Source organism: Zerene cesonia, chromosome 14, assembly GCF_012273895.1.
Source record: "Zerene cesonia ecotype Mississippi chromosome 14, Zerene_cesonia_1.1, whole genome shotgun sequence".
Taxonomy (NCBI): domain Eukaryota; kingdom Metazoa; phylum Arthropoda; class Insecta; order Lepidoptera; family Pieridae; genus Zerene; species Zerene cesonia.
In genome coordinates, this window is record NC_052115.1 from 4,085,183 (window position 1) to 4,097,041 (window position 11,859).

The 11,859-nt window shown below is 33.4% G+C and overlaps 1 protein-coding gene across 1 annotated transcript in view; it reads right to left on the reverse strand.

The window, feature by feature from the left end:
• LOC119831822 (titin) overlaps window positions 1-11,859 on the reverse strand; it is a 29,398-nt gene that overhangs the window by 10,534 nt on the left and 7,005 nt on the right. Inside the window, exon 3 of the mRNA XM_038355365.1 lies at window positions 18-789. Coding sequence (XP_038211293.1) covers window positions 18-789 — 772 coding nt within the window. The remainder of the gene's footprint in view (window positions 1-17; window positions 790-11,859) is intronic.

Here is an 11,859-nt window from a genome sequence, read left to right on the forward strand (position 1 = left end):
TTTTCAGGTTTTCTATCTTCGAAATCTCCTTCAGGTCTTAAATTGTCTTCTGGCCGACGTACTGGAGCCCTGTCACCAGGACGCCATTCATCTGGTCTACGCTTTTCAAATTCACCCTCTGGAAATAAGTTGTCTTCGGGCTTTTTGGGTTTTTGGCGTTCTGCTGGTCGCCATTGTTCTTTTTGAGGTGTAGTAAATTCTCCTTCTGGTCTCAAATTATCTTCTGGTCTACGAGTTGGAGCTCTGTCCCCAGGTCTCCATTCTTCTGGACGTCTCTTTTCAAATTCACCCTCCGGTTTCAAGTTATCTTCGGGCCGCTTCACAGGGGCTCGATCACCTGGTCGCCATTCTCCTGGTCTTGTATATTCAACATCACCTTCTGGTTTCAAGTTATCCTCAGGTTTCCGTGGACGCTGTCGTTCCGCTGGACGCCACTGGTCTTTTTCAGGAGTTGTAAATTCACCTTCTGGCTTCAAATTATCTTCAGGCCGTCTGGTTGGTGCTCTGTCACCTGGGCGCCATTCCTCAGGTTGCCTTTTTTCGAATTCTCCTTCGGGCTTAAGGTTATCTTCTGGCTTAGTTGCTTTAGGCCGCTCGACGGGTTGCCAACGGGGACGTTCTGGCTCTTGAAAATCACCTTCGAGATATAAGTGATCTTCATGAATAACTGCTGTGGTTCGATTGACATGTTTTTCATCATAATCTTGTTTGTACGCGGAAACCACGCTCGTGGTGTGCTCCACATCGAACAATGGCTCCGGGACATCGTTGTGTGGGCAACGGTGATGCCTGAAAAAATAAACACGAATTTTATGTTAGTGGGCTAAATTACAAATAAAAACTTTACTGATTTTTTACAATAAGTGATAAATAGATTCTGATTTTAAGAAAAAATATGGAATATTAAATCGAATCAGTCCACATATAACTTGTTATTTTAAAGTAAATATTACTTTAATGGAGTTTTAATAAAATTCCATAAAGTTTACAAAACTCAAACTAACTTAAAAACTAAAATCTAAAACTTCCAAAACAATATTCAGTCACCTTTTTATTCTATAAGGATGCAAATGTAAAGGGAAACGACGTTGAAATGCCAAAGGCGGTAGCGTAAGCAATTTAGCCATCACACGCGTCCATCGCGCCCTTTATATAGAGCCCATAAGATCACTACACGAGTTATAACTCAATTTCAATAAATTTGACTGTATAAACCGAAAATCACAAAATATCGTCATCATATAACTATGTGACAGATTTTAATGAGCTTACATATTCACGTTTTATTACAAAGGCTTGAATATTTATTAAGAAATAATTGAAACGACTGAAATGTCGTATGGCGCTCTCACAACTGCCGTACGTAGTAGCGTTTAAGTATGAAAAACCATCCTTCAGTATTAAACCTTATTGAATCCCGTGTAACGAACATTTTCTATTAAAAATACAAACCGAATATTTCGCATGCTTTAAAAATTAATGTAAATATTTTCAACAAGTCTAAAATTAACAATTAAATACTTTTTTTTAAAGAAAACCTATTACTTATACTAAACAGACTGTTCATGAATAAAACTCTAATCAGTTAAAAATGGTTTTCACACGTACAGGTGTTTGGCCTCGTACCCTGTAAATTTTGTTACCATAGAAACCGCCCTGAATCGAAGGGGCTAAACCAACTGAAATATCTAAAGGCTAATGTATACATGCGAATAAATTCTTGAAGTTCTAACACTGATGTTACTCATAAAGAATCAATGGAACACAAAAGTGGGTGTTTGTAAGAGTCCCGATTTAGCGCTGACTAAGTGCTTTCATGAAAGGAGATCCATCTCACTTGCTACAGACCGTCCTTAATTAATCATAATTTGTCGGATTTTTATCGATGATATCCGTGAATTAAGCTGTGGAGATTTTAAATAAGGTGTATGTATTTTTTATTACTTCTAATTATTCTTAATCCTACTAATATTATAAACGCGAATGTTTGTAAGTATGGATGTATATATGTAAAGATGTTTGTTACACTTTCACGCAAAAACTACTGAACCGATTGCAATTAAATTTAGTACGTAGATAGCTGGACAAATGGTATAACACATAGGCAACTTTTTTCCCGATATTCCTACGGGATACAGACTTACGCGGGTGAAACCGCGGGGCGCAGCTAGTATCTTCATAAATGATAACAAATTTGAAACGGCTCGTTTTTCTCATACATGTCTACTTAATTTCTATTCTTATATATCCTACAACATGGAACATTTATTTACAATTCAAACAAACAAATTTATCAATGTTCAACATCCCTACTTCCCTACTAATCCCTACTAATATTATAAATGCGAAAGTAACTCTGTCTGTCTGTCTGTCTGTTACGCTTTCACGCCTAAACCACTGAACGGATTTTGATAAAATTTGGTATGAAGATACAACTGAACTTGGGAAAGGACATAGGATACTTTTTATCGCGAAAAAAGGGTAGAAAGGGTTGAAAGAGGGGATGAAAGTTTGTATGAAAGTTCGTTATTGTCAAACCGATTTTGATGAAACTTGGTATCAAGATGGAGCTAAACGTGGGAAATAACAAACCATACTTTTTAATGGGAAGAAAATACTCCTTACCATGTCGCGCGATATAAGGGAATTATACGCGGGCGAAGCCGCGGGCGAAAAGCTAGTATTTTATAAAATATTACCTTATACCGTTTAGTAAAAAATATTGTTGACACAGTTGTATAGCCTAGTAATTGTTTTAGGAATATATCAAACTCGCAATCCCATTTATTATCTTATCGTGTTAAACCTAGATTAGCTTAATCTTTCCGTGTCATATGCAAGGGACACAGGATTGTTAGCATATTTTTCTGGTTCAGTTAAATTCAATCAATGTTTTGTTGCGATTTTCGAATATTGTCGATAATAACGATTAAATGTACTTGTGAATGACCATGTTCAAAACGGCCACGGTATTTTTATTAATCCTACTAATCCTACTAATATTATAAACCCGTAAGTTTGTGAGGATGTGTGTGTGTTTGTTGCTCTTTCACGCAAAAACTACTGAACTGATTTCAATGAAATTTGGTACGTAGATAACTGGACAACTGGAATAACACATAGGCTAATTTTTATCCTGATATTCCTACGGTATACAGACTTACGCGGCTGAAACCGCGGGGCGCAGTTGGTAATGCTCTACAGATCTCTTTTTGTATTGTAAGAAATATGGATGTAAATAGAAAACTATCAACACGAAGTCCAAATGCTATCCTATTATTATTGTTAATGCCAAAGTTTATGAGAATGGATGTATTTTTATATGTTTGTTACTCTTTCACACGAAAACCCTTGAATGGATATTGATGATATTTGGTAGTGATGAAGCTTATGTATCAGAATAGCACATGAGTTTTAGAAATACTTGCTTCTGCCAGCCGGTTCGTCCGCTAATAAAACGAATGAAATTTATCGCACTTACTGGAAAAAAAATCATATTCAATTAACAAATCTTTGTAATACAAACATCACCACTTTTTCGAATATCACTCGTAAATAAAGCGTGGTAATAATTAAAGAAATATTAACGCGTCATTCATAAACTATTTCGGTTTCACAACTGCTGAATAAGGATTCCCGTACATAACATGATGCAACGTCTCAGAAGCCATACATTAATGCATTATCCAATTTCTCTAGTACTATTAGAATGCACTTTATTATTAAGAAATTGATGCTCAACCTGATATTGATCAACCCTATTGAAAGAACTCGGGTTACTCGGGTTATACCAATAGTATGAAGCTGAAGAGTTTTTTTATTTGTTTGCTTGTTGGAACACGCTAATCTCAGGAACTATCAGGCCGATTTCATTAATTGTTGCGCTCTTGCGTTTCGAGGTGATCCCGGTTATAAGCTATTCATGTTCCACGGGCAAGCCCGGAGCGGTCTGTCAGTAAATTATTATTCACAAAAATTACTAAAAAGATTGTTGAAATCTAATCTTACCCACTCTTGCTTCTTATAAAAAATACTCTACCCATAGTTTTTGAAAACGTTGATTAAATTATTATTTGTAACAAAAAACTAAAGGGCCTTCAATTTGTTAGAACTAGACCTAATTTAAATTGGACCACATAGGAGGCACCTGCTTTCACAAGTAAAAAGAATAAAAAAATCGATTAACCCAGTAAAAAGTTATGATATGATATAATGATACGCAAGATACACCGTCAAAAAACAATTTTTTTCGAGTTGGTGGAAAAGGCTTGTAAATGATCGAATTACATAGATGATATTTGAATTCTCATTCTATCAATGTCATGACCTTTTTGATTAATTCTGGAGACAGATGATTTCATTTAGTACAAAGTACGAAAACCACAACCGAGATAGGTCATACTGAATGAGCAACGAGGGTAGGCGACCGTGACATAAATATTTATAAATAATTTCGTATTTTCCTTAAAATCTCCTTGGTGGCCATACAACAAGCCACCTGATATATGAATGCATATGTGTTGTTTCAACCATGACTAAAGATTTTTTCGTATATTTCTAACTAGCTATACGCCCGCGGCTTTGCTCGCGTGGAATACAAATCTTTAATTAGTGTATTGGGATTTCGAAGAGGCCGTACTTATGACATTTTTTCTAATCTAATCCTACTAATATTATTAACGCGAAAGTTAGTAAGTACAGAGGGATGGATGTTTGTTACGCTTTCACGTAAAATGAACTTTTTACGATTTTATGAAGCTACAATAATATATTAAATAATATTCGTAAGAATAAGACACGAGCTATATAAATACATATTGCCTGGGGCTCGTCCGCGGGAGAAACCACGCGGCACAGCCAGTTAATATATAAAGCTGAACAGTTCAACGCGTTAATCTCAGGAACTACTGGGCCAATTTGGATGAAATATAGTACAGAGATAGTTCGAAACCTGGGAAGGGACATATAAATAACAGAATTCCCACGGAAACGGGAAGTACGCGCGCAAACACAGTGCAGGAAAGAGCTTTCCGCCCCCAGCTTCGCCCGCGTGGAATTAAGTTATATCGCTTTCATCTCCCTATATCAACTCCTTCTACCATTTTTTTCGCGATAAAAATTATCCTATGTCTGTGTCCTGTTCTACCTTCATACCAAATTACAAAAAAAAAAACTTACAAAAAATGGTTCAGTGGTTTAGGCGTGAAAGCGTAACAAACAGACAGACAGACAGAGTTACATTCGCATTTATAATATCAGTAGGGATTTAAATATTATTTTGATTGTCATCTCTTTATAAAAAGATTATGAAAACTACATGCCCACTCTGTTCCACTTTAAATAGTCCCATATGTAGTGTTGCACTCAACATATTTATTTATAGCCATATTTCTGCAATATGAAAATAAACAAAGACAGTAATGGAAACATGAGCCCTAGCTGGATTTTCATAAGAAGCCAGATGTGCATCTGCTTCAATGCCTGACTCACGAAATGGTGACGAGATTGAATGTTTACTATATTGGGAGGATTGCTCAACGCAGATTGAAGTAATGACGATGAGTAACAAAGAAACACATTTTAAATTTACACACATTAAAATTTTTTTAACTTTATAATTAAAGTTTTTTTAACAAAAATGTTCTATACGCGGTTTTACCACATTTGCTTAGCCATATTAATTGTTAACTGTAGTGAACGCTTAAAATAAAGTCCAATTTTTGTAGGTACCTTACTATATTTATGCTTATTTAAACACATAAGTTGGTTTGTTCACACATCACACACGTTATCATCCGATAATGTATAACAATAACCGAATCATGAAATATTATCGTTTATCTCCATTTCAAAATTTATTTATTATCAAGTTATATAAGCGTGTACAAACTACGAAGGTCACCTTTGTTGATTCCAAGTTCGAAATAATCAACGCCCGGAAACAATTTAGCAAGTGTAGCTAAGAACATTCAATCATAGACTCATAAAAAATTGTATATTACAGATTTGCGCTACGTGATTTTAACACAGACGAGCCATATGGTCGACGACCTTCTATGGTTGTGTTTATTAAGAACTAGCTGTGCAACTCCTACACGAAATATACAAATCGGTATCCTACTTTTACTGACATCTGTCTGGGATTAAACTGTCAATAGGCTTACAAAACATAACAAAAAAATTATTGAACAAACATTTTATATTCATATATAATTTGGAATTATCATACTCTTATTACTGTAAATTAAATTTTTAATGAATATTCAACTGTCAGTTCTTCAAATAAAATTCATTAAATGAAGTATATTTATGAGTAACGGAAGGTACCTGTCGTTACTCATAAAATTATAAAATTGAATATGATTAAGTAAATAAATTATATTTTCTTAAAATCACTACATTGTAGTACGACCTTTTGCAATAGAAACAGGGAGGGATTGTAGGGTTAGGAAGTGAATATCTTCAAATAACATTCATAAAACAAAATTGCACAAATAAGCTTCGTTGACCCCACAATAAATGCCTACATAGAATCGATATAAAAGTTGTATCTGTTGTTCAACTTTCATGCATTTCTTTTAAAAAGTATGAACACCATTTTCAGTACGGTATCCAATAGCATTGCAATTATAAGAATACATTAAAAAATCTCCGAGTCTCTCCATGTTTGGATAGCAACTAAAGACAACTTTCCTTGCAGAGCGCATTGGGGTCGATCTTTTTTCAAGCCTTATATGATAATGGGCCGATATCTCGAGACTCGTCGGCTTAATGGTCACAATCGGATTTCTCGAATTGATTTGTATTTTAATGAAAGAAAGAAAGAAATTATATACGTTTATTTAACGGAACACAATTTATTTCAATATCACCCTTGGTTATACATGGAATAACTCAAGCCGAAAAGAAATATTTTTGCTTGAAAAATATCTGCTTTGCTGGCATTATTCAATCTATCTTATCAGCCAGTAAACCAAAAAGTCGACGAAATGTGCGATAATGCAGTTATCAAAGAAAGCATTAAACAGTTTTTCACGTATGCAGCACTAAAATAAAATATATGTACATACCTACCTACTAATTTAATTATATTACCTAAATGTTTATAACTCTTTATTATAGGAAAGAAGTAAAATTTAATCAAATTGAAACAACTTGTAATAAACTGCTTGTTTTTGCAAATTTAATTAAACTTTACTACAGAATGTCTGTATGAAATCTTCGCTCGTTAAATAGATAAAGCAAAGAATGTCACTTAACGACACATCTAATTAAAGACGAGATAAATCTCTCACTCATGTGCAACAAAGATAACATTGAAAGGAAAGTAGACGACGTTCCCGCCGATCTTCACTGCGAACTCATCAATTACTTTATTTAACGCTTCATTAACAGCGCTATTTTATGTCTAGACTATGTCACATGGTAGTAGATCCGAAAGAAATAACAAATAATTCGGATATAAGTTGAAACGAAATTGGAAAGTACAAAACTGGAATATGCGGTGACGTAAGACTTATCGTCCTGAACACTAAGTTCTTACATCGCACCAAGTAAACAAGTAAGAAACGAGTTTGAGCGAGGACGTGGGCTCCGAGCGGTGAGATCATCGACGCGAATAACTACCAGCCTGAGGTCGTAGCCTGCACCATTTCGCGTCGCGTCTTTCTAATTGCCATACAAATTTGTATACCAAGTACCGACCGATGTTACATTTTGTTACCAAGTTTTTAAGATTCAATCGTATAGCTTCAAATATTTTAAATGTATTTAACACGATTACTACTATCTCTATAATAAATAGGAATATTATTTTTTATCACTCATTATAATTAAATTAAATTCTTCTATAAGAATTTAATTATGTACTTAGATTTGTGTGCGTCACTAGAATGTTTTTTAATAATTTTTACTTCTGTGATTTTTTCTTGTCGTTATTACTTTATTCTTTTATCAGTTTATGAATAAGATACCTACTTTTCATCTACCGTCTATAAAATGTCATGTCTTACTGCAATTTATAAGCCATATGGCAGCATTATAACCTGTATATTTACAAACATATTATACAATCAAGCTTATTCTAAAGATTGTAAGGTCAAGTCAGTACCATCGTTTATAACTCAATTGAGGAACTGAGTTGTGGGCGAGAGAGCTCGTGCAACCACTTTACTTATTATTAGCTATTACTCCAATAGTTTAGAATGATGCTATCACAATGTGGGGCTTGTTAAAATGCAATGAAGCTTATTACAAAGTCTCTGCTGCGTACGCTCCACGGATATGCATAATTGCGTTATCCGTTACAATTAATTAGGCTAACTCCATTTTTAAATTGTGGACAGCTATAAGCTTCATATATATTGCGTACATTAATGTTTATTTTTCATTTAAATTTGTTCATTTAATCTTTAAAACATACAACTGAAGGAAACTGAAAACATGATCCAAAGGAAACGTATGTATTATACCTATAAAGTATTAAAACTTTCATATAGTTATGTAAACAAAAGTAACATAATAATATAGTTTTCACTTGTACCCATACTCAACGAAACAATTTTCTACAACGTAAATTATTCACAATTGAACATAGTGTGAACTAAAGTTGGTGAAATGTAAACATTCAAATGCGCGTATCGCTTATTGCCATAAAAGTGGTATTGGAAATCCGTTCATGTACCGCGAATGTGAGTCCCAATGCTAAATTAACATACAATAACATGTATGTCGGAATAATTTTCTGGGAACGATTCGTGATCATAATACATCACGAAATCCACGACAGTGACGTAGGCTTATGTGAAAATATTTGAACGAAATTATTTGGGAGAGACTTTCCAGGATTGGTATATATATTTATTTCGAAACGTTTAATAAGGTCAATTATTTATATCTTGATAATTTTTCTGTCCAATCACCCGTTTCGAAGACATATGTAATCCGTATTTACTGTATTATAAATGTACATTTAATACAGTTCGATACTTTTAGAAATAAATATCACATTTTTTGCTTTTCAAATTGTCCCTTAATTTTTATCAAATACATAATGTTAAAAAGTAAGTGCTATGATAAGTTCATTAAGTATTTATATAACAGGTATTGGAAACAACAGTTGACTGGTGAACAAATAGATAGGCGAGTGATTGGGTTGATACTTGATACCAAATAGTACATACAACTAAATATGCATGACAGAAAATAAATATATATTTCTATCCTTCAAAATATGCATAAATGATTTATTATCCAGTGATTTTCTGTGATTCCATAATAAACGATTAAAATTTAAATAAATGTAAGTTTTATATTCAATTAATTATTCAACGCACAGGTATAATAAAATATCGTCCACACCTTATGCGACGAGTGAAAACATAGGTTCCCTAGAGGCTATCTAGCTTGTCGAATCAGTTCGCATACAGACGTGTCGTGAATACTTATTTAGTATGTACGTGGATTTTATCGTTAATTCCACACAAGTCACGTCTATATACTTGTTACTTAATTATTTATTGTAATGGGACACGTTATTACTGTCTATTTATTTTAATATATTCCCTCGACATCATAAACATTAAATACTGACAAATACTGTTTGTCACTCGTTCTATTCATCATATTAAATTTTAATTTCCAAATTAATACTGATAATGATACTAACAATGATTTTGCAAAGCATTGTGCATTTTCCTTTTCGAAAGCAGTACGATTCTTGAAAAAATAATAAGTTAAATGTTAGTAATGGCGAAATAAAGTCACAAGTATTAATAACGTGCCCACGTAGACGTTAGAACTAGTTTTAGTCGAAATCATTAAGATATAGATACTAAAACAGATACATATAGATAGCAATATTCACCTACGCAAGAATATTATAATAGAGTATGTAGGCCTTTGCAACAAACGGTACTAACGACGTCTCTTTATTTCGTAAATTTTTTAATAGAGACGATAGATAGAGCCAACCATTGACTTCTAACTCTACATATTTAAAGACGATTTTAGTTCATGATTTTCAACTCACTGTAAGGTATCGAGAAACACAATAACGGACTGTAACGCGACAATTTTATCGATTGTCAATATGATTGCCATGGTATTTGGAACAGCAGACCTACCTATGTACCTACATATTATGTAGCACCACCTTTCATACAACCAACGGTTGTCACAATGGCCGCACATGTTAATCTTTGTTACAATCTACTTTTGTAATCAGCTTGCAGGGGAATCATGTAGAGTTTTTTTTTTGGATAACAAACTCTATTATGAAAAGGCGATGGCGTGACAATGTAGAGTTTTATTTCTGCAAACAGATTTCATTGCGCCTCGCATTTCCGAAAAAGAGCATGCCTCGAGTCATTTCCTAGTAAACATATTAAATATGAGTCTCTGGAATGAACGATTATTACAGTTGTTACAATGTATTAATAGCCTTTGTACGTATAAATGGCCTTTTTAATCCCCCTTTAAGGGGTCATCATGTACCTTTTTATATGCGGCAGCGGACATTAGATAGAGACAGGATATCAGTATCTATTAGTACCTGCTTTAATAAATCTCTAAGCAGATCAACACTGTACAATAATTGATTTTTAAAACAGAAATTATAATGCAATATGAATGTTTTATAGACCCTAAAACGATGGTTCATAATTTTTATGTTTGTATGTGCATTATGCATCATAGACGTAGAAACCACTGCGCTTTCTAAGTAGGTTTTTTACTCAAATAAAACTGACGAGATATAACTATCATAAGCCGTAAAAATTTAAATCTATCTCTTTTTCGGAATTCCACGAAATGCAATTATTTCTAGTCCACGAAAGGGTAGCCAAAGGCGGAAAGGGACTGTATAATAATATTATTTTAATACAGAGTTTCATTAGATCCAGCGGTTCCTGGTACAATTTATTTCAGTTGATGATGATATTCTAAGACAAAAAACGTAGGTAGGCAAACTACCTATATACGTATGTCACAAAACTGTCGTTAGTTACTCTTCGATCAGTATATATATATTATAGACTTATAAGTCGATGTAGTTACTATGTTCTATTCGAGTTTATCTCTTCTTTTATTTCCTTATCAATATTATCATTAGATATTAATACTTGGTAATGATAAATCAAAAATGCTTTTGAAATATAACATTCATATAAAATATCAAAAATGTTAATTTCATTTATACTTTCTCGAATTGAAATCCTTCGTAAATGCTGGTATAAAACAATTTGTTTTTTCAATTTTCCACATTTATAGCTAAATATACTTTTAAATAATATTTAGTCCATTAACTTAAAATACCGTTCTGTAATACATAACGTCATCGCAATACATAAAAGGAAATATCCGCGGCTGGTATCTGGCCTTACCGACGACTGACGAAGGTTTTTATTCTTAAACACATTTAAATATCCTTTGCAGTATGACTGTACATTTTTTAGCCCATTAACAGTTATTGATACCTAGTTCTTTAATTGATATATAAGAAGCACGTACCTAACAACCTAATAGCTGTTGTATTTAAACATGGAACACTCAAATAAAATACTTGGTTTTCTTCAAGCTTATTTCATTTATTCAACAACAATAAGTTGATAATTAACCAAGTCTAGAAACTGATATCTGCTATAATGAAGCAAGTCTGTGGTCAGGGTTTATCGACGGACAAATATAGGTAACCTATCGGGCATGCATGACATATAGCTATCGAGTTCCTCGTTTTGCTTCTCTAAATATAATAATAGATCTATTCATCCGATGAGAGAAATAACATCGCTGTAACTCTTGATTTGAAATCGAAATACATATAATTCTACTAACTTTCTACTGAATTCGAAAAATTAATTT